Source organism: Eurytemora carolleeae, unplaced genomic scaffold (genome assembly GCF_000591075.1).
Source record: "Eurytemora carolleeae unplaced genomic scaffold, Eaff_2.0 scaffold383, whole genome shotgun sequence".
Classification (NCBI taxonomy): domain Eukaryota; kingdom Metazoa; phylum Arthropoda; class Copepoda; order Calanoida; family Temoridae; genus Eurytemora; species Eurytemora carolleeae.
The window spans coordinates 213103-239686 of record NW_019396487.1 but is presented as its reverse complement, the minus strand read 5'-3'; the positions used below and the strand labels follow the sequence as shown (position 1 = coordinate 239686).

The following is a 26584-nucleotide window of genomic DNA, read 5'->3' as shown; positions in this document are numbered from 1 at the left end:
CAATTATAATTATGCTTGAATAACGAGTAGTTTATTGTAAACTTTAATCAAATTATATTCTTTGCATGATAATTTGGCTTATAGTGTTGACTTAAATATATAAATAATATATTACATGCATATTAATATTTTTAAGTTAACAATTAACAATAAACAAATGTAGTCTCCTAGACTGTACAAATACCGAGATTCTTATGTACTGTATATACCTACACTACATGCCTTTTCAACTATTCCTTATGAAGTTGTAAGTGCATTCGCTAAAAAATTATCACGTAAAATTACGTTTTAAAACAAAACCTTAAATATAATACCCGCAAACATTTTTATACTATGAAATAAAAACGTTGTCCAAATTATTGCTTAAAAAATACTTTGCTTACCATATAATCTTGAATATTTCTCGTGGTTCCAAATTCTTTAAGGTTTCTATTGCTAGAAACTATTTTACTGTTATCCCACATACCTGGATAAAAACAACATTGACATGTTATTGTTTACAGCTAAACAGGGGTAAATATTTCCCAACAAAATCTTAACACATCTGAAATTTTAGTGTCAATTGTTTTGTGGGGAAAACTTTGTTGAAAAAATTAAAATGTTTACTAAAAATTGGTTAAAATGTGTAACAGGGGTGCAAGTTCTGATTATGAAAAATGACAGTTACCTAAAACTAAGGATTTGGATTGTCTTGCAATAAGTAGAAGTTTCTTGAAAGACGGAGGTGAGTAGAGATCCTCATTAGAGTCTATAAACTTTATTTGGGCGGAGTTCTGGCTTTTTAATGAATCCAAGTGATTATTTAAACTTGAGTTTTGATCTTGATTTGAGTTTAAGTCCAGAGTTGAGCCGTTTTGGTTCGAATTTAAGCCTTGAGGTGAGTCTGAGAGAAGAAGGAACCCTGTGATTAAACACCAGTGCGCTTTATTCCCTCTTGCTGAAAATTTTAACATTATAAAGGAGTGAGAGGCAATGTATGGTAGTTGAATTAAGATTACAGTATTATTGAGAATTTTTTATAGGGTTCATTCGAGACCTATCAGACGTTTTTACGGTGTATATTTGTTCAGCAACAGTGCAAATGCAATATTTAAAATCCTCATAGATTGCCCATTTTGGAGGGATGATTTTGAGAATCGGGTTTATTTAAATTATTCAAAGACGACCACGAAAAATATACAAAAATTTCTACGATAAACTAATGAGTTGTTTAGGAACAGGTTGAGAAAATAAAAATTGACTCTTATAATCGAAAATAATTAATCTTATTCAGTTATTAGTTTCTGTAATGACTCATTGTTCACAAAACGTTTTCCGTATATATCCCGGAATTTTTATTTAAAAGAGGACATTTAGATGCATTTGAAGAAATCTACGAACAAATTCGTGAATAAGAAGAAATTCATTATAATGATGAAAAAGAAATAATTAATTCTAACATTGATTTAATGACAAATTTCTATTGAGAAATATGTTCCTAAACATCTAATTAGTTATCGGTCGATTTTTAAGAACATTTTTGTCAACGTTGTTTAATAATTTTTAAAAAATCGATTTTCAGAACGTAACCACCCAAATAGATGATTTTGAACGTCGACTTTTCGCTTAAACTCAGTAATTATACATCATTAGCACGTTTTGTATGTCTTAAATGAATTCAAAAAAATTACTCCACAATGCTACATTCTCAGTTCAACTATCATACATTGCCGGTCACTCCCTTTAATAATATCATTATTAATTGTATAAAATAAAGGGTTAGTTAAAAACCCGTCAAAGTTTAATACCTAAGCAAGGTCCGTGGTTAAAATCACAATCATACGGAACCAGAAAAACGGAGCCAGCCATCAACAGCTAAATTAGTGTAAAATTTAAACTATTATTTTAGGACAATTTACAGACTAAAAAAAATGGAAAAAAGTGTTCCACTCAAGAACTATATATGGAATATAATTAAATAATCGAAAACATTTCTTTTATCTTGTCGATCTTTGAGTTATATCAAAATGTAATTTTAACCTGTATTTAAAACTAAGATAACATGTAAACCGGATTTTTATCAAGTTTTGAAATGAAAACTAATATTGGCACATTATGTTTTAAACCTGAAAACATGTAATATTTAATTCCAAGCTTTCAATTGAATTTAATGATCGTCATCATGGGAGATCAAGATCATTAAGACTCCCTAATCCTATCTAAAGAAGTGATCCGTTATTCAAAAACATTCAAGGTACATATCAGTTATCAAAACTTCAAGCAAAGATCAAATAAAATACTAGTTCATAAATTGAGTTGCAGTTGCTTGATCCAGTTGATCGTCAAGAGTTGATCAGTTTAAACCGGAGTTCTTGAGACTCCAAAAGAGGCTATAGGGTTGTCTCACAAGCACGCACAAGCAGGTTAATAAACAGAAAGTATTGAAGAAAGATAATTAACGTTGAAACGTGATTTCAATTGATTGATCTTTAGATGCAGAAAAGGATTGATACGAGAAATCTTTACCACAGCTTCCTATCTACAGTTTAATGAAAAATTTTATCCTACATCTCATGTTCACCCATCTACGCTCCCAGCTTTTTAACATAGATCTCACGGTGATCACGAGGGATCTCACCGTGATCTACAGCACACAATTAGTCTGGAAAACCTCCCAGGTATTGCTTAAATCTAACTTGAATTAAACGTTGGATTAACAATAACTCCTATGTAGGCTGTAAGAATTCGAGAACGACTGTATGTTTCTTCAAAACTACTATTGTGCTCTAGAGTAATTGTGCCTAGATCAATTCCTGAAGGTGAATATTACTCCTGATATTTTAATAACTATTCTTTGAAGAATAAGATTGTTTCAGACCGACTTTAACCTAATTCAGGAATATCCTGATCTATATACACGGAATCAAGGAAGAATTGCAGTGTTCACAGGACACACTTGAAAGGTAATATCTCACACCTAATCTACATCAACTCTGAAATATACACAATGAAAACTACTTGCTTAGAGTCATTCGCAGGAAAGTTTACTGTATACACGGAGAACTATATATTAGAGAACCATGATAAATCCCAACAAACCACCATCAAATGTAAGATTTTATTAGAAAGCTTGTGATGCCGTTGTATTTCGTAAAATATTCTCATGTGCCTTTGAAACAGATGATTTAAGCTTTTATAAAGATCTCCTATAAGGATTCATAAGCAAGTGAAATCTGAAAGAGGCCCCAATGTGGACCCCCCAGACAGCCGCCAGCCGCAGGGAGCACCGTTCCGCCCCATCTAAAACTTTTATCTGGTCATAACATCTCACCAGAAATCCCATTTTGAAATATTAGACTTAATGTGTTCTGTCAAATAACTTTGTATAGTCACAGCATTTTGCCATTCATAACATTTTATAAATATATCATGCTTATAATGTTTATATTTCAGCCTCACATCTTTGTTGATGATCAAGAAATAAACTTTAAAACTAAAGACAAAACTTGATTATTTTTATGTACGGGGTGGCGCATATACATTGGTTAAATATATAGTTATGCAATATGCACTTCTAGTGTTCCGACGCTGAAAATTAAATAGAACCAAGAGACCCTGAATTAGTTATATCAACTCTCCTCTTTATTGGCCATATTTTACCTTTTTTAAATTTCCCTTTTGTTTCTTTAAAACGTATAAAACAGGTTATTATTAACAATAACCATGACAATATAGAGACTGCAAGCAAAATTGCAAGTGAACCTCTCAAGCAAAACGACTATGCCCGATGTATAACGGTACCGCTAGGATTCACATAAACAGTGTGAACTCAACACGGTTTACAAAAATTTGAAAGAAATATTTATTTTCTATCACTTCTAGAGTGTGAGTATTAATATTTTTCAAAAATATTGTCCAACAAATAAAAAGTGTTTAAGTTAAAATCTAGAATCAAAATGACCTGAATTAGATTTTGCTCTTCCAGTAGTATATTTGAGTCCTGTAAACTACATACAACATTGAGTTCTTCCTTGAATAATAAAAATTATGTTGAAACGGATGAATTAAAGGGTCTGTCCTAAAGAACGATTTTTGGACCCCCCCCCCCGCGGCCACCCCCACCTCCTATCAATTTTGTACATGACCTTGAATTTTAAGTTATTTTGTATTATTTAAGGTTAGGTTAGGTTAAGACAATTTCTGGGCCGAGCGCTGAGGCTAGGACAGGCTATGGGGCCGAGCGCTGCAGCCACGGATTAGGTTAAGTTAAGACACTTTCTGTAAGATCCATTTTCTCTAGGAATATACCGAATTAAAAAATTTCACATACACCTTAAAGTGTAATACTACAATCCACCCAAAATTCATGAAAATCTCACATCATTGAAAATAATATTCTTGGAGAAGAGTGGGGTGGTTGGGTGGGGGCGTCATTTGATATCTATTATTTATTATAAAAAAGAACTCTTAATGTAATATCCATTCTGTACCTGGGTAAGCTCCAAAAGGTTGGCCGCACTAAACATTTCCCCTTGCTGAAACAGGGAGTACCTTAGGGGTGTTCATTTTTAGGGTCACTTTTGGTATAGACAAACAAGGTCGCTAAAAAGTTGCAAAATTTTATTTGAGTTTTTAAATTTATTATAGGTTGCACCAATCGCTTGAAAGGGTAATGGGCACATTTTCCCTCAAATTACACAAATTTTCGAGGTGGATTCACGCCTTCATTTAAAGCGCTATTTTATTGAGATTTAGCATGAAGGTCAGATTAGTGATTAACTCTAGGAATATTTTCAAAAATCGGCACATTTCCAATCAACTGTCACAAATTTTCAGGGTGGATTAATGCCTTCATTTTTGGAGCCATTTTCTGAAATTTTGCATTGAGGTCAGATTAGTGATTCATATTTAGGAAATGACTGCATTTAAAAAAAAGGAAGATTATTTAAGAATAAGGAAATCCCTAATCCCATTCCGATCATATTGAACCATAATTCTTTAGTTTGAGTAAACGCCCTTCTTTCTGGGCCTCACACTTTTTATGTTACAATAACTTCTTTGAGTATACTAAAAGATTGCCCGGTGTTTTCAAGTTTTTAATATTTTCAATTATTTTCAATTGTTCTTAGATTACTATGAAAAACTTGACAGATTTTCTTGAAGAATAAAAAAGTAAACTGATGATCTGAGGTTTCTTTTTAAGGTAAAATTTTGGATAATAGATAATTAGTTTTTGAGCTAGAGCAATCAAAAAATAAAATGGCATTTAAAAAAATAAAAAAATAAAGCTATGGTACCGACATATTCTATGTGAACTTTGTTCAGTCGAAAAAATTAGCTATTTTTTATATATCTTTTTAAAATCTAAATATTTTAATTCAGTAAAAAGTTGAATGCATACATTATTGATTAAGATTTGTACGATTACATATATATTTTATGTTTGGTTTTTAAACTTTTTCACTATTTTTATCAATTAAAAGGATTTAGTACATTTTCTTTTTCTATAGATTTTGTATATCATTATATGTCAGGCAGATTTTCGTTTTAGAATGCCAGTGTAGAGCCTGACAACAGCACTTTAATGAACTATTTGTAAAACATGCATAGTAGTTTCCCACTTTTTCAGTTGATATAACTGGACATAACCGGCACTTCTTGTCCTCGCAATATCCAAACATAGGGTTATCCATATTTGACGGGGGTAATGGATCAGATTTAGATATAGGACTGGTGGGGGCTCTCACGGACCTCTCCTCGGACTGGGGGGCTCTCATGGACCTCTCCTCCAACGGAGCGGTGACATTGTGGTTTGTGTTTTCACATGTTCTCCTCTTTATCCTTTTCCTCCTTCTCCTTCGGGTTCTTAAGGACTGAGACCATGGAGCTTGCAATTTTGAGAAATTGAAGTACTCAATACCTTCTCTGAACCACAGTTTTAGCTCCACCTCTACACCAGCTTATAAACACTCCCTATATAATCCCAGAACTCAATGAGTAAAACTCATTGTCAAGTATGTTAACTAAAGGTTGTGTTTATCTCGCCCCATAGCAACAGCTGTAGGGGCCACCTTGGGGACAGGTATCATACCAGAGAGAGAGAAAGAGATAGGACCTTCCTGCTGAAATGCCGGTATATCAGTACATTACACAGCTCGCGTTTTCATTAAAAATATTTGATCTAAATATGGTAAAAAAAAATTACTAAGTGCTAACAGAAAAATTATGAGAAATAGAAAGGAAAACATTTTCACAGGGAAATAACTGAAATTATTAGCGTTTCAATGACACCTTGTTTGTGAAAATTAAACGAAAATAGTTCACTTAGTTAAGATGAAAGGATAAATTTTGATTGTCAACTAAACCAACAATCAATCTGATATAATTCGGAATGAAGTTAAAAAGTTGAACTTCATTTGGACGACTTTATTTTAGAAAATTTTAGAACTTTATTGTAGACATATTGATTGATAAATTGATTTGAGATTTTTATCCATAGTTTAAAAACACATTTGGCACACACCGTTCAAGTTAAAATTTTTTTTGGTATGTATTATAAACATTCTAAACATGTCGATATCTAAACTACGGGCATATATTCTGGAAAAAAAACACAATATGTTGAAATTTCAATCGATTAGTGCAACCTAAAAAATTTAAATTTTTTTTAGAACTATTTTTGAAACTCTTTTAGCGACCTTGCATGTCTGTACCAAAAGTGACCCTAAAACTGAACACCCCTAAGGGAGGTTTTCTCGAAGTCGAAATTCAGGGTTTTTGATTTTTGAGTCAGGCTTCATGAGGTGAAAGTGATATTTTTAAGAAGTTCAAAAGACGAATTTTTTTTTGGATAAAAGAAAAATATTTGGATTATATCATTTCAAATATTTTGTGAGGTCAAAGGTTAGAATTTAGTTAGATTCAAAGTAAGGGATTAATGAGATCAGAAGTCAGGATTTAATGACAGGAAAAACCAATAAAAAATAAATAACCTTTTTAAAAAAACAAATTATATTAAATATCTATAACTAACCTTTGTGTAGCCTTTGTCCTTAGCTTTCTGGAGTAATACAGCAGGGTTTAATTTCAGCCCTTTCATTCTTGCAGCCATACACAGCGCAACCAGGCCACACTGTGGTCCTTCCTAATCAGATATTATTAGTTTTTCCTCCTAACAGCCATACACAAAGTAACCAGAGCTGAAAACTTTAGAATGAAATATCCTTAATCCCAATCTGTTAATTAATCTGGAGATTAATAACATGAGGAGAACACGCATTATTTAATCTCGAGATTAAGAAAAACAAAAAGAGTGGATCAAACCTTAATCCCGATATCCACCATTCAAAAGTTTTTAGCTCTGGCCACACTGTGGTCCTTCCTAATCAGATATTTTCAATCTTTCATTATTAGCAGCCATACACAGAGTAACCAGGCCACACTGTGGTCCTTCCTAATCAGATATTATCATTCTTTCATTATTAGCAACCAAACACAAAGTAACCAGACCACACTGTGGTTCTTCCTAATCAGATATTATTAGTCTTTCCTATTAACAGCCATACACAAAGTAACCAGGCTACACTGTGCTACTTCCTAATCAGATATTATTCATCCTGGCAGCCATACACACAGTAAAACGCTCGTTCCAGTGCTTCCAGGGGTGAATATTTACTTAAAATCATTTTCCCCCATCCCTTTAAAATATTTTTTTTCCCTAGAAGGTGGGGATGTTTGAGCATAGCAGAAATTTATTTTCAGGTTTAATTTATCCAAATTTAAAAAAAACAAAACAATTTTTAATGGTTAATAATTTTTTTTTTTTGGGGGGGGGGAACAAGTAACAAGTAACGTTTACTCTTTCTTTAATGGAACAGTAAACGTTCCTTTAAATGTCAAATTGATTTCTTCCCAGATCATCATTAATATTTAAATAATTATAACCTGAAGTAAAGCAGGGGCGTTTTGGTTAAAAACTTGAAACATACATGACGCATACTCTAGAAATAAAAATATAATGTCAATTCTTCAATTTTAATTGTAGTTTGAATCAGATTTTTACCTGGAAAAAAGTTGTTCAGCCTCTTAATGGCCTCAAGAATAACTGACTTTGGATCCTCTTCAACTTCTTCGTCATTTCTGCGTCCTCTAAATCATTTTTACATAAGTAAGGTTTAGAAGTTCATAATAATAATGTAAAACAGAAGTATTTATAACTCCATATATCTGGACTGAATCATATTTTTTAATACCTTAATTTTGCTGGAGATATTTTCGAAGCTACAGAAAGAGAAACTAGTGTACTTTGTGGAGCTGGAGGAATGGGAGGAAGGTAAGATGGACTAGGAATGGGAGGGGAAGGAGGAATGGGAGGGGAAGGAGGAATTGACGGAGGGTGCACATCAAGATTTGAATTTGAAGAAGGAAGAGGAGGAGGTGGGGGCGGAATCATGATATCAAAAAAATACTTTATCTGAAATAAACTTATTTATTTTCACATAACTAAGGACTGACCAAATGGTCAACCAACCAAAAACGTGAAGTTTTCCATCATGATATCAAGTTATTTCATACCCCCCCCCATTTCTCATATTTATTGGATCATGATTTATTTTTATAATATTGGCACTTTCAGATGTGTACGTATATTTCATGTGTAACACGAGGGGAGGAAGGCCAACCACAACAATTTATCGTCCAAGCCTGATTCTAGAACAATCCACCTTACTATATAAACACATTGTATATTATATGAAATACAGTTTTCTACAGTAACTTGTCTTGTTCAATTGACAGTAGTTCTACAAGGTTAGGTTTAGACATTTTCTGTGCCAAGCGCTGTGGCTAGGAATGACTAGGGGGCCGAGCGTCGCGGCTGGAACTAGCTCGCGAGTAACACAGATTGGCCGCTGCCGGCCGGGAAATTTTTGGGTTGGCCTTCTTCACTTGTAACACATATCTCACTACTTAGCTTAGCAGCGCATAGTCCACTAGCTGCAGCACTCGGTCCACTAGCCTATCCCAACCCCAGCGTTCGAACCTTAAATTGTCTTAGAGAAAGGCTATTGGCACCCCGCCCCCCTTCACGAAAAAATTTATATGAAATACATATTTGTTTAGTGTTATACTTGGTTAAGACACTTTCTGGACCGGCCACTGCGGCTAGGACAGGCTAGGGGGTAATTTCCTATTGTACGATTTTCGGACCTCCCTCCCTTCTCATATCAATTTAGTACTTGCATACATCTCATATGTAACACGTATATAATTGGTCATATGCCCTAGCCGTGGCGCTGAATCTCCTATCCCTGAGGCTCAGTCTCCCAGCCTTCCATAGTCGCAGAGCCCGAACCAAATATTGAATTTACCTAACCTAACCATGAAATAATAATAAATAAACATTATATTGTAAAATTTAATTCCATTCGATGTCACGTATAAAATTATTAGGAGGGGGAGGGGGCGGGGTTCCAAATCGTACTCTAATACAGACCCAGCTATGGGGCCGGACAATGCGTCCAAATATGACATGGTCAACATATCATGTACAATATCATGAAAGGTTGGGCGGGGGTCCAATAATTCTTCTACATGAGTGGATCCGCATTTAAACTATACTGCCGTTTGATCTGTTGATCATTTGAACTATTGATCGTTTTAACTATTGTTCATTCTAACTACTGATAATGACGACATTTCATGTAGATCAAACAAAACATTATTTATTCTTCATTTGAATTATTAAATATGCAGTTTAAAATTTCCATGAAAAGATAGATCAAACAATCATCACAAATAGTTTGTGATAAAAAATTTAGTTCACATATGGACATAAAAATAATTCAAATGACCAAAAAATAGTTTGATTGAAGCATTTAATAGTTCAAATGAGAAAAAAGTAGTTCAAATGAACAGAACAATTAAGTTCAATTTTAACCAAAACTTAGCTTTCAAATAAGAAAAACAGTTCAAATAAGCAAAAAGCATTAGAACTTAAAACTTCTATGGAAAACCAAAAAGAAAAAAATTAAATCTCAACCATTGCCCACTACACTAAACTACAACTTTGGGTAATCTATTAGAGAACGATGATTTTTGTACCACTCTTTTTAAAATCGTTTTCTTTTTATTAATCCTCGCGCCATCCATTATTTAACTTAATTTGTGATTGTAATTTGTGACTCGCCTTTTAAACGAGGGACGTGTCCGACTCACAACGGTAACACGGAAACCATAATCATGTCATTAATGTGGAAGATAATGCCGTCTTTCCAGCTTGGAATGTGTTTATTCTGAGGGGTGTCCAAAAATAGTTCTCTAGGACGAACGATTTAAGACACCAGTAATAAGGTGTATAGAAAAAAAACGTTTATCAATCAATCAATCTAGGACGAACCCCAGCATTGAGTAATCTCGATAAATTAGGGATATTTTCTGAACGTTTGGTTCACATGACAGCCATAAAGCCATCGGATTTTTTTCACAACCATTTGGTTTTTAAAAAGCCACATTCAAGAAAAGTGTCTGCAGCTACAGTCACTTAGCAACCAGAAGTGTCCAGAACCCTGAACTGCGGCTCACGACTTACGAGTTACGACGAGCCGACCGGTCACCGAATCCGAACTGAAAATTTTGAAACATGTGTCTTACGCGGCATAAAACAGGGTCAACTGAAAATTTTATATAAAAATAATAAGGAAATTTAAATGTTAGATTGAATCGTCAAATCACAGAAAAATACAAGAAAATTTTTCAAAGAAAAATACTAAAAAAGTTGAAACCCCTGAAAGTGTTAGATAATTCAATTTCAAATGCCGCAATTATTGTTCGATGATGAAACTTCAGCAGCCTAAATTTTACGCACGTCGAAGATTTTTAGTTTTACAGTTAGCTGCTGTGTCCTCAGTAAGATTAAAGTCCCAAAAGTGGGAAAAGTGTAAAAATAAATTGTTAAATAAAAATTTGACAATAACGGAAACGAAGCGAGAAATTACCAACTGACACAATATATTTTCAGATGTCATGTAGATTTGGCATATTTGGAATATTGTTTATTAATTATTCATAATTATTAAATAAATTTAGCTGGGTCGAACTAGAAAGTTTCAAGATGACTGAATCAGGAAATAGAAGCGAAAAGGACGACATGGAAGAGATTGGAATTGTGGCGAGGAGTCATGAAGATTATGAGAAGGAAATTATGAATAAAATAGAAATAAAAATGGCCGAACGACAGAGAAAGGAAACGGAGGAAAGGGCGAAGAAGAGATTGAAAACTGTCGTTTCGGAGCTCAGGATATTAGTCAAAAGGTAGGAAAGGAAAAAAAACGATGTTTGGACCCCCCCCAGGCCCTCTACCCCCCTCCTACCAATTTTGTACATGGATCNTTTGGATTAACATTGATAATTCGCTTGTCTTATGTTTTTGTGAATGGATGGTAATCACTTAACATTTGAATTTTAGGTAAATTTCGCCCTGAAACAAACTCTGTTCTCGAAGCCCCAGTTGGCATGGGAGCGTCGGAAGGGGAAACCGAAACAGCGGCGGAGACGGAAATGCAGAGAGGAGTTCGTCTTGGAGAAATTACAGGTTTCGGATCCTCGCTGCAAACCTCTTTGCAGTTCGATGCTAAAGCTAAAATAGGTAGGGGACTAAGGGACAATTAAAATAATTTAAAGTGACTTCTAAACTTTTATATCAGTTTTAAAGTTTTATTAATTTCTTCCGTTATTAATTGCTAATTTGTTCCATTTGAATGAAAAAAAACACTTTAGATTAAAGCTGAGTGTTGGGATTTTCAAAGGCGTCATCTCAAATTTTCACAATGACCTCTCTTACTCTCAGGCAGTTACATGAAGAATCTGAGCCGAGGTGAATCGGGTATTCAGAGTACTACTTCTTCAAGAAAACAGAAAGGAGAGAAGAGAAAGAATAAAAAATGCCGAAAGGATTTAGGATCCAAGAAAAAACTGAAAAAAATTAAGAGAGACAAAGGTGACACAGAAATGATTACTCTGAACTGTATTTTAATAACCTTTAAAAGATCTCTTCGTTATGTATCATGTTTTTATTTTATCAAATGCCATATGTTTCCGCCCTTTTTTTCCAAGAATTTGATGGTGGATGCCACCACTCTTTTTAAAATCGTTTTCTTTTTATTAATCCTCGCGCCATCCATTATTTAACTTAATTTGTGATTGTAATTTGTGACTCGCCTTTTAAAAGAGGGACGTGTCCGACTCACAACGGTAACACGGAAACCATAATCATGTCATTCATGTGGAAGATAATGCCGTCTTTCCAGCTTGGAATGTGTTGATTCTGACATTTTCTACAATGTTTCTGAAGCAATAATTGCGCAAGTTACTTTTGTAACAAACCCAGCAATGGTAATTTGGTAATTTTAGGTGTTTTTTTTTAAACAAAGCTTTTAAGGTTACCGTTGTGAGAAGGAAATGACACACTTGAGGTTTACTTGAAATCATGCTTACAGCCCCTTTCACATAAATTCCTGATTTAGATGAGCCTGGAAGTGAATACTCTGAAGATGAGGATGAGTACGAGGATGAGGACTGGTTGACGGACAGTGATGAGGAAGAGAAGGTTGTGAAGAAGTTGAAGAGAGCTCAGGACGACGGGAACAAAGAAATGTACATTGCCAGGTTGGACTTTCGCTACCATTTTGTATGTAGATTATAAATCTTTTTGTTCTTCTCCAATTCTTTCAAAATATGCCCCCCCCCCTCCCACCCCACATTGATGGATTATTTGTTTCAGGTTGGCTCGATGGGAGAAAACTCGAACAGAAGAGGAGGCCAACATGGACGGACAGTACGAAAAGCTTAAGGTAAAGATGCAAAGTTCATTTCTGTAATTTTTGAAGTATTAAAAGAATTAAAATGATGCGTTCGTACAAAGTCAATTCTAATTTACTTTTTAATTTAAAGTTTTGTTAATCTTAACAAGCAATAACATTGTAAGGCCCCATCTGCCAAAATCTACCTTGAAAATGTTGAATTTAATTGATTTATTGTATTAGGAAGGACTTAGGATTCCTGCACTCCTCTGGTCTCGCTTATTCAACTATCAGGGATCAAATAAGCTTAAATATAAAAAAACAGAATTAGATTTTATTACAGGCCTATTCTAATTAACCCGATAAAATATAAATTGATTGATAACTTAAAAAGTTTAAGACCTTAGAATTAGCTTGCAGCATTCATTAAAGGTATCCTGATTTTAGCAATATTTTTGAATGAAACATTAATCAAAAACAGCCCTAACCCTGCCATTTCCAAAATGTGGTCTACCATTTTTTTGCGTTTAAAAATGCCAGAGATATGATAATGTCTCATTCTGAACAAAATAATTTTCTACGGCAACTATGAAAGCACTAAAATGGCTAACCACATTTTGGAATTTACAGGACTAGGCTTGTCTCTAATGATAGTTTCATAAAAACAAAATTGTTAAAATGAGGTTACCTACGTTAAATGTCGCAAACAATTTCCAAGGTCAAAGACGACTTAGATAAGAACTGTAAATAAAAAGCAAATCAACTAAACTGAGTTATTTTTTGTATAAAATATCATGGTTTAAGCTGAAACTGTGCTGTTTTGTCTCCCATAAAAAGGTTTGAAACATCCCGCTATTTTTGTTTGATCTTCAGCGAGTAGCTGTTCAGTGGATGTATGAGTTACATCTACAACGTTGTGGGGGAATTCTAGGTGAGTTGTTAAGAAAGGAGGCACGGATGTATATTTTCTTTGAAAATCATTTTCCCTTCAGAATATCGGTGTGTTTGCGCGGACCGCAAAAAATTGGGGTAAATGAATGATATTTATTGGAAAATAAATACATTTTTGGATAAAAGATGTGACAACGAGTAAAAAATATGCCCTTAGATGTCCAAGTTTTTATCCCCCCCCCCAGATCTTCTGAAACCATTTCACCCTGAAGAAAAAAATAAATAATATTCAGAAATTGTGGAGAAATGCTCCAACAATGTCTCTATTTTGAAGGTTTTAATACTTCTTAGTAATATAATAATATTTTACGAATATTTACATTTTACTTAATTACTTACACCCTTGGAAGGAAACGACTGGCATCTGTCAAAGATGAGATGTTTAGAAAGAAGTGGAATTCTATGTCAGGATGGGGGGGATTTATGAAGGTGTGGGAAAAATATCAAAAACATAAGTCCAGGAATAGAAACACGGGATCTTTAACATTATAGTAGCGTAAATAAGAAATTCAGGATAAAACGATTAAATAACAGTAAATGGTAAGATTTAGAATTTTCATTTTACTTTTCTTGTTGATTTGTAGGTGATGAGATGGGTTTAGGGAAAACTGTTCAAATGATTTGTTTCCTTGCTTCTTTATCATTTACAAGATCTGCTGACAGTTCAACATCAGGTTAGAACTAGATTATGTCAGGAAGGTATATTTTCTCAAAAAATAATTTTCCCCCCTCAAATTTTTTTAGGGTTGAATCGATGAACTTAGGAAAATGAATGATATCTAGGGGAAAATAAATGCATTTTTTTGGGGTAAAAAGGATCATAAAGAATTAAAAAAGTGGCCTTTTGCTGTTCAATCATTTGTCCCACAATTAAAGATAGAACTAGATCATTTTCAAAATTCTTATTCTTCACAATGCAAGGTGTCATGATTGGTGCTTATATTTTGATGAGAATCCAGGTCATAGATATTTCTTTCTTTTAAATATTTACATTTTTATGAACAAGTGCATTTCATCAAATTTCTTTTTCATATTCTTTTTTATGCTGAAACTAGTTGCTGATAATCTTTGTGTTTTGAAAACAACATTTTATGCTGGTTTTGGTTGAATTTTTTGTCCCTTGTATTCAACATGTTCTGGATCCTAAGCGAAAGCACTCATCATGACAATTTCAGCTTATAGAACTGTAAGCGTATTTTCAAGTGACTCTTCATGCACAGATGACAATTCCCGATTTACAACGGTTCCCTTAAAATCTTTGTCTGATCAAATATTAATTAGATATCAATGTTTATTTAAACTGTTTAGTTTCATTTGCAATTTCTTTGCCAAAGTGACTCCCGCATTTGCTGTTTATGAGAAGCAATGGAAAAACTCAAAGAAATAAACGCTTTTCAAGTCAGAATAACGACGGTATCTTCCACATTTTCGATAAGAATAAGGTTTCAAAGGTACTGCTGTAAATCGGACAAAGCCATCTTTGTATGGAGTGAAATTACGCTTTAAGTCCCTTTAATGTTAGAACATGATGATGTTAGATCTCATCCTCTCTTGTCATAAGATGTCCATACAGTTTCCTTTTAATGTTAGAACTAGACGATGTTAGATCTCATCCTTACTTGTCATAAGATGTCCATACAGTTTCCTTTTAATGTTAGAACTAGACGATGTTAGATCTCATCCTCTCTTGTCATAAGATGTCCATACAGTTTCCTTTTAATATTAGAACTAGACGATGTTAGATCTCATCCTTACTTGTCATAAGATGCATACACTTTCCTTTTAATGTTAGAACTAGATGATGTTTGATCTCAACCTCACTTGTTATAAGATGCATACACTTTCCTTTTAATGTTAGAACTAGATGATGTTAGATCTCATCCTTACTTGTCATAAGATGCATACACTTTCCTTTTAATGTTAGAACTAGACGATGTTAGATCTCATCCTCTCTTGTCATAAGATGTCCATACAGTTTCCTTTTAATGTTTGAACTAGACGATGTTAGATCTCATCCTCTCTTGTCATAAGATGTCCATACAGTTTCCTTTTAATGTTAGAACTAGACGATGTTAGATCTCATCCTTACTTGTCATAAGATGCAAACACTTTCCTTTTAATGTTAGAACTAGATGATGTTAGATCTCATCCTTACTTGTCATAAGATGCAAACACTTTCCTTTTAATGTTAGAACTAGATGATGTTGATATCCTTTTTTTCATCCTCACTTGTCATAAGATGTGAAAACAGTTTCACATTTATTACATCTACAAGATCAAAGAAGAAACCACTAAAAAATATTTACTCCCTAAAATATTATTCGAAATATTTTAGTGTTTGATGTTTAAAATACATTTTATCTATTCCCTGTTGTTTAGGTTTAGGAGCAACCATTATAGTTTGTCCCACAACAGTTTTGCACCAGTGGGTGTCTGAACTTCACAAATGGTGGCCTCCCTTCCGAGTTGGAGTTCTCCATACTTCAGGATCATTTAGGTAAAAGTTTTCATTTTCTAAATTCAATGATCGAAATTTTGAGATTTGCATTGCAGCTTATTTCTGATGTTTGTCATCCTATTCTTAAAATATCTTTAAGAGGCTAAAATAGTCATTTTCATTCTGTTATGTGAGATAATGTAAATGTGCTGAATTTTGTGAGAAAAAATAATATCAAGAAGATAGAATAAAATTTCAATTTTTTCCTCCACATCATATAAAATCATTTTATGATTGAGGCAAGCGGCGCGGCGGGGGGGGGGGGCAACGAGCACCCAAGGCCCCCCCTCGTCCCCCCCTGGATGTGATTTAATTGAGTATATTTAGTGGATCAAAGAGTTCCTTTATACGACAGATGAATGCCTGGCGAGGTATTATTGTTCTATCCTATCAGGCAAGTAGCAACACTTTCCATGTTTTTGCACGTTTTACGTTTTTTTATACCTAAAAAAAATTTAGAATCTTTCCTTCTCATTTTTTTTATTTTAGCGTTCATTAATTGATGGTTTGTTCATCCTGTAGGCTATGGTGACCCACCAGGATGTATTGACCAGCCTACAGTGGGAGTACATCATCCTAGACGAGGGACATAAAATCAGAAATCCAGACGCCAAGGTGGGAGCTTGGAAATTAAAATTTTCAGGGGTATTGTTGGTTGTTTTTAAAACTACTCCTCCAACAACAAGAATGCACAAAGGAGAACACATTGAGAATGTACTTTTGAGAACACCTAATTAGAACGTATGAAAATATGCGATGTGGATACATATTACATAGTACATACTTACATACAATACATACAGTGCTTAGAAACCGTTTAAACTCCCTGGATTAACTCCATTTGATCTCTAGTAGATCAAGTTTCAGCCTATAATTTAGCGGGAAAAATGCATTAAAATTTCAAAAATCGATTTTTAGAAAAAGAACTTTAAAAGATAGTACCTTTTCTGGTTACTTATTTTACAAATTCAGGATCTTGATCTTTTAGATTCAGGATCTTATTTTATAGATGCAGGATCTTGAACTTATAGATTGATCTTGATTAAAACAGTTTTTTTGGTAGCATTAGATGAGGCCTAGGTCTTCTTGATTTAAGAATAATTCATCGAAGCTTTTTTTTGTGATTTGATATATTTCAGGTAACCCTGGTTGTGAAGCAAATTGCTACTCCACATCGAATAATACTCTCAGGCAAGTAAAACTTAAAGGGACTGTAAGCGTAATTTCAAGTGACCCTTCGTGAAAAAATGGCAATGGCCGATTAACAATGGTACCCTTGAAACCATTGTCTGATTAAGAATGAATTAGATATCATGTTTTTGCTTTCTTTAAACTGTTCGTTTTCAGTTGCGGTTTCTTTGCGAAAGGGACTTGCGCATTTCTTAATTTAAAATAGCAATGGAGAAACTTAAAGAAATACTCGTTTCGAGTGAGAAAAACGATGCGATGGTGTCTTTCTCATATTTGAGTAGATTAAGATTACCGTTGTAAATCGGGCATCTTTGCCTGGAGAAATATCCCTTTAAATAAACCAATAAAAAAGAATTTCGTGTTGCTTTTTTCACAACGGTAATGTTAATTACCGTTAATATCTGAAGCTTATAACAAGGAAAATTGCTGCCACAATACTGTCATCAAAACAGCCTAAAAACGTATTTAAAATGATCAATGAAATAAACTGTTTTTTTTTTATGAAAATATTCCTCAAAATATTTTATCTTTTATTTTGGTTTTTATTAATCAGGATCCCCCCTGCAGAACAACCTGAAGGAGCTGTGGAGCTTGTTTGATTTCATTTACCCTGGTAAACTGGGGACCCTACCCACCTTCATACAGCAGTTCAGTGCACCCATCACACAGGGAGGATACGCTAATGCGTCACAGGTTCAGGTGCGTCGGCTTGAAGGGGAAATTTTTTTCCGGCTCCAGCTAAAAAGTGTTGTGAATTATTTTAAGGACTTTTGTTGTAATTTCAAGTGACCTTCCATTTAAAAAGGGATATGCTCGATTCACAACGATATACCCTTTAAGCTTTTATCTAATTAATAATTTGGAAGAATTTGTCGGTTTTCTAACCTCAGAGCTGTTAAATTCTGAAATTTTTCTCCATACTGTTTCTAGAGCGGAAGTGCCAGAAACCCCAATTAAAAATGATCAACTTTTAACGAGAAATTATTGATTACTCCTGCATTTCTTACAAGGGTACTTCCAGATGGAGATGGAGAGTCACATTAAATTACGTTTAGTTCGTTTTAAGTTCTTGAAGTTTTTAACCCACCTTAGTGACTCAAGAGTCAAGAACCAATACAAGAGGGGCTTTCTTTTAGTCCTTGGATTACTGCATTTCATTCGCGAATTGTAATTTTAAACCCTTATTTAAATCTCAGATTTGTGTAAGTCATGATGAGATTTTGATGAGGTTAAAGCAGGGAGTAAGGAATAGAAGGGAGATATAACTGACTCGGTTCGCCCTACCATATGATTATACATGCTTTGCAGACGGGTACTCCATTTGTATAAGAACTATTTGTCGGGTGTACAATTACTGCTTATACAATAACCTATTCTGAATATTTCATATACAAATGAAGTACCCGTCTGCAAAGCATGTTAATCATATGGTAGGGCGAACCGCGTCAGTTATATCTCCCTTCTATTCCTTACTCCCTGGGTTAAAGTCTGATTAATTGATTGACGAAAGAAAATATTTTAATGAGTATTTCTACAAAAGCTCAAAAATTTAAAAACATCCTTGCAAGTGGTATTAGAATTATTATTGTTGAGGATGAAAAGTTTTGAAGATTGGGAAAAACGTGCTAGTTGATGTCAAATTTTTAGAGGTGTATAATTTTAAGAATTTCAATCTCTCCCCTCCACTTGTGGCCGGGAAGGGGGGATGATTTTTGACGATAAAGGGCAAAAAGAAAATAAATTAACATGAAAAGCAAGTTTTTTCAAACTTTTTGATACTTTTCCCCAAACATTTATTTTCATCAATTTAGTGAAGAAACTTCTTCTGGGGAAAAATGTTTTTAAACAGTGATTTTATTATATTCACCCCCTTCTAACTTTTTATTGGTTTCCCCAAATCTTCCAAAATCTTTTTTCCTTCCCTAGGCCGAGGAAGGATTTTTAATTATATTCAGACATCTGAATTTAGAAGGTTTAAAAAATCGGGAAATTCATGCTTTTATATTGTATTGGGTAATGGGCCTCTTACCCTTAATTCTTTTAAAAGCTGGAGTCGGTATTAATTTGAAAAAGAACTATTTAATGGTCATTAAAGAAAAGGCTTTGTAAAATGTTATTTTTTATTCAGGTTGCTACGGCGTTCAAGTGTGCTACCATACTTCGTGATACTATAAACCCGTACCTACTCAGGAGAATGAAGGAGGACGTAAAACAGCATATTAATCTACCGGAGAAGAATGAACAGGTCAACGGAAAGATTGATTGGTTGGTTTGATAGATTTGTTGATTGATTGATAAGGTAGTGGACTAGTGGAGGCCTATTTAAAAGTTAACACAGGAAACTTATGTTTTCCAATATTCGATTTTCTATTGTTAATCCCCCCCCCAAAAAAAAATTTTTATTTGCGTTGTCTTACCATAAAAAGGGTCAGAAGAGATGTTTGACTGATTTGGTTTACCTTGATACTGAAATGATAGGTTTAAATAAATTATAATGCTTACTTGTTAATAGACGCAATTGCATTTGAATATGTATCCCTAAATCCCGATTCAAATGTATTGCCTTGTATTTAATGAACTAGACTTTTAGCACCCCTTCCTGTTAATAATTTTAGCTTTTTACTGAGTGTTGCTCTGAAAGTCGGCAATTTTAAATCATTTTAAAATTTCGAAGGATTTGTCTTAGGCCTATTTTAAAAAATCAACTATTTTCCTTAAATTTGTTTTCCAATATTGATGTTCCATTAATTTTCCCTGGGGTCATGTGAAGTCCCACACAATCGGTTAAGCCGTTTTAACTTGTATTGGAGACAAACAAACAATAAACTGACACCCAGACAAGCAAAGTATATATATATATAGATTGTATATCCAGGTTCTGTTCTGTAAACTAACTGATATCCAACGGAGGCTGTACCGAGGTTACCTGGACTCTCGTGAGACCAAATCTATCCTCGAGGGTGGGATGAAGGTGTTTATGGGACTAATTGCTCTGAGAAAGATATGTAATCATCCTGACCTCTTCGCACCTCCGGTCCCTGATAATTGTTCAGGGCAGGAGGATGGGGAGGAGGACGAGGAGGCCCAGAGGTTCGGATGGTATAAACGAAGTGGGAAAATGCTCGTAATACACTCTCTGCTGAAAATATGGAAAAAGCAGGTAATCGAAAATGGAATTAGAGAATTAGCACAAATAACTCACAAAAAAATCTTGAGATGCATTTTTAAAAAATTGTAGGGGGGTAGCTTTTAATTTATAGATTTTGAAAAGTCTATATCTGTCCCATGCCAATAAGTCACTCGACACTTCAGCACTCCCTTTTAGTACTGGGATGTAAGCCTCAAGGTGAGGTGCCTGATTTTTAAGTTTTTTTTATGAGTAAAAATTTGAAGAAAATTTTATTAGCCAACGCGTTTTTTTCTTTAATATTTTGAACTTCAGGGGCACAGAGTTCTTCTGTTCACTCAGTCCAGGCAGATGTTGAAGGTCCTACAGAACTACGCTGTTAGTCAGGTAACAAGAGTAATACAACTTTTTAGTTTTTAATGAAAGGAATGATTTAAACTTTTCTTCTAATCCGTCTATCTCATAATTGGCTCAAGGAAATATTAGAGAAGTTAAAATGTCGTTTATAATTTAAGAATTACTCTCCCCGGTGGGGGGGGGGTCATTGTGCAATTTTTGATGTTAGTGGAAAAAAGAAAAATGAAAAATTGGACATAAGAAAATAGTTTAACCCAATTTATTGATTTTCCCCTAAAATTCATTCAATTTCCCCATTCAGCAAATAAAACCCTTAAAAATACTAACTCCAGGCAACAAAAAAATGATTTTCGAAGGGGGGGGGGTAAATGATTTTACTGTAGGGCACTTAACTTAAAAAAACACCACTCAATTTATTGTAGGGTTACAGCTATCTGAAACTCGATGGAACAACTACAGTAGGATCTAGGCAACCTCTCATTAAAAAGTTTAATGAGAGCAAGGATATCTTCCTGTTCATCCTTACTACTAAGGTAAAGTAGATCTTCTTCTTCATTTTTATTCTTGAAGAACAGGATTCAATATTTATCCTTTCTGCTAATGGTAAAAAAGCAAGTAATTTGTAGTCCCATTTCGATACGCACAATATTGTTGAAATTACAAAAAAAACTTAAAATTAGTGTAAATCCCAGTACTTTACCGGATTTGATAAAGTATTTATGAGTTTTTGGAGGGAAATTACCAAATTCATTTTTTTTTCAATGTTGATTGTTAAACTCGTACAAATTCCTTGAACAATGAACAATAATACCCTATTATCAATAACTTTCACGAAGAAGATTTATAATTTTATCTTTCTGTATTTTTTATGCATTTGATCAAAATTAGAGTTTTAGGGTGCTTCGCGGCAAACTTCTATTTCAATTGTGAGCATTTTCTCTTTTTTTGTCTTTATCGCAAAAAAAAAACAAGAAAAAACGAAAACAATCGGGGATTGTTAAAAATTTATGTAAATCGAACTTTGCTAAAAAATTTTAAAATTTTGATCATTCATAAACCTGGAGTCATGTGAGGTCCCACACAAAAGTTGGGTCCGATCGCTTCAGCCGTTTTGAGTGTTAATTGGATACAAACAGACTATCAAACTGACAAGCAAAGTATTTGTATAGATAGATAGATATGTTTCTAAACTGATCAAATCTACATTCTGCACACATATTTTATATATTTTTAAATCCACGAAATTTATTTGTATTGTTGTATATTCTACAAAGAAAATGCTCACAAACAAAAACAAGTAAAAGTTGAAAAAGTAATTTGCCAAGTTTTCTAAAATTGTGACACATTTTTATTAACCCAAAACTTAAAATTGTCCTGAATGTTCTTTGTCTATGAAATTCCCTATCTATGAAAATTCTTCTCTGTCTATGAAATTCCCTATCTATGAAAATTCTTCTCTGTCTATGAAATTCCCTTTCTATGAAAATTCTTATCTCTCTATGAAACTACCTGTCATAAACATTTTCTGATTATGAAATCTGCTATCTATGCAATGTCCTATATTTGAAATGTTCTGTCCATGAAATGCCTTTCTATATAATGTCCTAACACCTAATTGTTTAGGTTGGAGGGTTGGGAGTAAACCTGACAGGAGCAAACCGAGTTGTAATCTTCGATCCTGACTGGAACCCCAGTACAGATACACAGGTACAGCAGGGGAACATTTTATTTTATACTTTTTTAGAAATATCATTTAGGCAAGATACAAAATGTTCAACTTGTCTGAATATTTTTTGAGTACAGAAGTATTTATATTTGCAGTACAATGCTTGTCAAAACAACAAGAGAACTGGTTTCAACTGTTCATTAAGTCTGGTCTATTGCATTTAGATTCATAACACTATGGAACTTTGCCGAATATTGTAAGATACGATAAAATTAGTCCTTGTAACCGAGGGGAATGAACTCTTATAATAATAATACTAAAGGCCCGAGAGCGAGCCTGGAGGATCGGACAGGAGAAGCAGGTCACCATATACAGGTCCGTTTTTTATTCATCATTATTCTTAATGTTGGAAGCTTTTCCTGGATTTCCGCTTATTTAAAAAATGTATATTTTAATAGTATATTTATCAACAGAAGAAGGATCACATATGTAATGAGAATATATTTGAGGATAAGGATAAGTAGATCTTTCCATGTTCTCATCTCCGAAAATACTGATTTGTGAATTTATATAATCTTGTTGGTGGATTTCTTTCCTAATAAGGAAGTCCATGTTGGTTCCGCTACAATATTTTTTTTTTAGATTGATGACCTCTGGAACTATCGAAGAGAAAATCTATCATCGGCAGATCTATAAACAGTTCCTCGTCAATAGAGTCCTCAAGGATCCCAAACAGAGAAGGTTCTTCAAGTCCAACGATCTGTACGAGCTGTTTACCTTGACGGAGACTGACAACGATAAAACTGAGACCTCTGCCATTTTTGCAGGAACCGGAACTAATATAAAGGTTTAAAACAGATTTAAACTAGTTTTTGCTGACCCCTTTTTCCTGAGAAATTTTGATTTAAGAAAGATTTTTTTGTATTTGTATTTTAGAAGCTTAAAAGTTTGCCAGTTTTTATATTCTAAAACCCCTAAGAAGAGGGTACTGCTTTAAATATATTAAGATTTGTCATTTACATGTAATATTTGTTTTTAAAGTACAGTAAATAATTTTACCTTTTACTTTTAATTTGATATTTATAGATCCCTGTGCCGTCCTTCAAGCCTAAGAAAAGAGCTAGCGTCGAGGGAAAGGATGTAAAATCATCTCTTAATCGTCTCTATCGTGAACAGGAGAATCCAGGAGAACGAAGAGAAGAGGGGGAACTCGTAGAACCACAAGAATCTGGAGTTAAAAGAGAACCTGGAGAATCTAATGAAATTGTTCAAGCAATGCAAAAAGAAAGTTCACTTAATCTATCAGAAGCGAAAAGATTGGAGCTGAGAGAAAAGGCTCGACGCATCAGTGCAAAGTTTAAAAAATCTTCTGTAACGTCGAGTAAACCTTTCTCTGAACAGTCTGCATCTCCTTCAGTTGCTAAGACTGATGCACCTGAAACTATTCCTGCACCAGCTTTACTTCTTCCTGATGCAAGTATTAAGAATGCATGTTTGCCATTTAGTCCATTTACGTCAACTTCAGTACCAGATGAGCCATCCACTTCTTCTCCAGGACCCTCTACTTTATACACTTCTACTCCAAAACCCTCAACTCAATATACTTCTACTCCTGGACCCTCAAATCCATATACTTCTACTCCAGCACCCTCAACTTCATACACTTCTACTCCAGAACCCTCGACTCAATATACTTATACTCCTGGACCATCTTCATATACTCCTACTCCTGAACCATTAAATTCTTACACTTCAACTCCTAGACCATCCACTTCCTTCAAATATACCCCTGGGTCTTCTGATAGGAAGAAGAAAGATAGAAAGATGAAGAAAGATCGAGGAGGAAGGTTTGAAGGAGAAAGAGTCCCCCATCTGCTAAAAACTAGACGATATAAGCCTCCAATACAAGATGAGGAGGAAGCGGAAAAAACTGCGCAATCTCAGGATAACTATGTATTGGCACGACTGTTTGCAAAGTCTGGTGTACATAGTGCTGTGCAGCATGACGCAATCGTCGATGGACGTCTTCAAGACTACGCTATAATAGAATCCGAGGCCAACAAGGTAGCTGATCTAGCTATATCTGCCCTGAGAGCTAGTCGAAGGGAGTGTATGGCAGCAGAAACTGGTGTACCGAACTGGACTGGACAGAACGGAATGGTTCGTAAGAAGTTCAGTAAAAAAATCAAGGGAACTCTTAGTTCAGCCGATCTACTTCAGAGAATGAGAAATAGAAACCTGATTGCTCCGACAGTTGAAAGGTTTACTCAGACTTTCAGTAAATTTTAACGTAATTTTAACTGGCATTTTAATGTGTCGCCAATTTTCCACAAATGTATCCTTTAAGATTGTAGAATATATACATAAATGATTAAACCAAAAAAATTACAAAAATTCATAACTTGTTGATTTGCTTTAAGTGACCAACAAAGAAAAGTTACAGTTTAAGACGTAAAGGGCACCGTCAAAGATTTTCGATGACACTCCTTAATAAAGGGGGAGTCACTAAAATTACTTTGCCAATGTTACTCCTTTAACTTAGTGTGGGTAATCTGTTTAACCAGTTAACACTAACCTTTTCTTAACATTTTACAACTAAAGGTAAGGGTTGAATTAAAAAGAATATTTTTTAGGTCGGAGGGAAACCCAGACTCTATTTTCTTCCCTCAAGGAAGAGAGGGGGCTAGGGGTGGGGATGGAAATGTAAATCAAGAGGATTTAGATCTTCTTACAGATATTCGGAATTATGTGGCCTTCCAGGTTAGATGTGATTTTTGCCACTTAATTTTCTGCAAAAATTATCATCGGGCAATTTACCTTTTTCACCAAAATATAAAGTTGTTGCAACAAATTTTGAACGGTAGTTATCGGCAGTAAAAACCATTGATGCCTTATTCCATTTGGTGTAGATAGATGATAGCTGGTCAGTGGTCAGCGCTCCAAAATAATCCTTTAGAAATCGTTTTTATTTTATTTTTGTTAGTTTAAGGAACCAACCAATGAATTTTCCCTTAAATCTAATACATTTTCTAATCATTTCTTATTTTAAAACACTATTTAGTATTTGAATATTCCCTCATGAGTCATGATGTTTAGGCGAAGAAGGACGGTGAGGCGAGTACGGCGGAGTTGGTTGGAAAGTTCCAGAAAGCTTTGCCAAGTCAGAAGAGTCCGCTGTTCAAGGCATTTCTCAAACAAATATGTGATTTCAGGTCGGAGTCAACTGTTCTAATTTGTTTTTCAAGCATGAAGATTAATTTATTTCAAAAGATGAAGTTTCTCTGACAGTTTTGCTTTATTAAATCCCGTTTTCGAGATATAAATTGCTGACTCAGCTGAAGACATTTTTAAACGGTTGATATGTTTAGGTTTAAACGGTTGATATGTGTATGTTTAATCTGTTGATATGTGTATGTTTAAACGGTTGATATGTGTATGTTTAAACAGTTGATGTGTGTATGTTTAAACGGTTGATATGTGTATGTTTAAAAAAAACTTAAACTTATTTTATGATTCTTTCAGGCGGGAGAACGACCGTGGTATATGGAGCCTCAAGACTGAGTTTAGATAATTTACATATTTTACAAGAAAACGGCAAATGTCACAATTTTACAGGAAATCTTGAATGTATGTTCGTCGATCAGTATTAGTATTTGTATCCAGTTCCAATATTAGTATTTGTATCCAGTTCCAATATTAGTATTTGTATCCAGTTCCAATAACTTAAACGTAAAATTTTTATGTATTGAAAGGTGAAAAGTAGCACGGAAAATAACCTTACATGAACAAACTATGTTTATACTTTTACAAAGTTGTGCAGCTAAAAACAAATTTAGATAATAATCATAAAAGAGCATTGTTTGAAAAAGTTCTGATTTTAAGCCACACATGTGTTTGAAATGTCTGCGCCTTCTTAAATTCATTGCTCTTGTGAATTATTTTATTTATCCTTGAATTTTTTGAAAAAGTAATAAATTGCTCATATATTTGAAATATTGTAATCCTGTGATAAAATACGT

General features: G+C 34.1%; 2 protein-coding genes across 2 annotated transcripts; one reads left to right on the top strand and one right to left on the bottom strand.

Moving 5' to 3' along the window:
- Positions 1 to 341: 341 nt before the first annotated feature.
- LOC111704204 (UPF0692 protein C19orf54 homolog) lies at positions 342 to 8449 on the bottom strand. Its single transcript, XM_023476358.1, has 9 exons — positions 8232 to 8449; positions 8042 to 8127; positions 7924 to 7979; positions 7013 to 7123; positions 4470 to 4514; positions 3941 to 4009; positions 1788 to 1854; positions 668 to 937; positions 342 to 466 (listed from the first exon to the last, which is right to left on the bottom strand). The coding sequence occupies exons 1-9, from the start codon at positions 8429 to 8431 to the stop codon at positions 357 to 359; spliced, it is 1014 nt and encodes a 337-aa protein (XP_023332126.1). The 5' UTR covers positions 8432 to 8449; the 3' UTR covers positions 342 to 356.
- A 2975-nt stretch (positions 8450 to 11424) lies between these two features.
- On the top strand, positions 11425 to 26572 carry LOC111704185 (DNA excision repair protein ERCC-6). Its single transcript, XM_023476340.1, has 23 exons — positions 11425 to 11623; positions 11825 to 11974; positions 12501 to 12642; positions 12758 to 12827; positions 13020 to 13070; positions 13650 to 13707; positions 14312 to 14401; positions 16107 to 16224; positions 16552 to 16618; positions 16747 to 16839; positions 17364 to 17415; positions 17969 to 18114; positions 19544 to 19660; positions 20291 to 20575; positions 20858 to 20929; positions 21322 to 21432; positions 22523 to 22606; positions 22888 to 22940; positions 23208 to 23412; positions 23652 to 24826; positions 25199 to 25325; positions 25662 to 25777; positions 26088 to 26572. The coding sequence occupies exons 1-23, from the start codon at positions 11491 to 11493 to the stop codon at positions 26134 to 26136; spliced, it is 3564 nt and encodes a 1187-aa protein (XP_023332108.1). The 5' UTR covers positions 11425 to 11490; the 3' UTR covers positions 26137 to 26572.
- Positions 26573 to 26584: the final 12 nt, after the last annotated feature.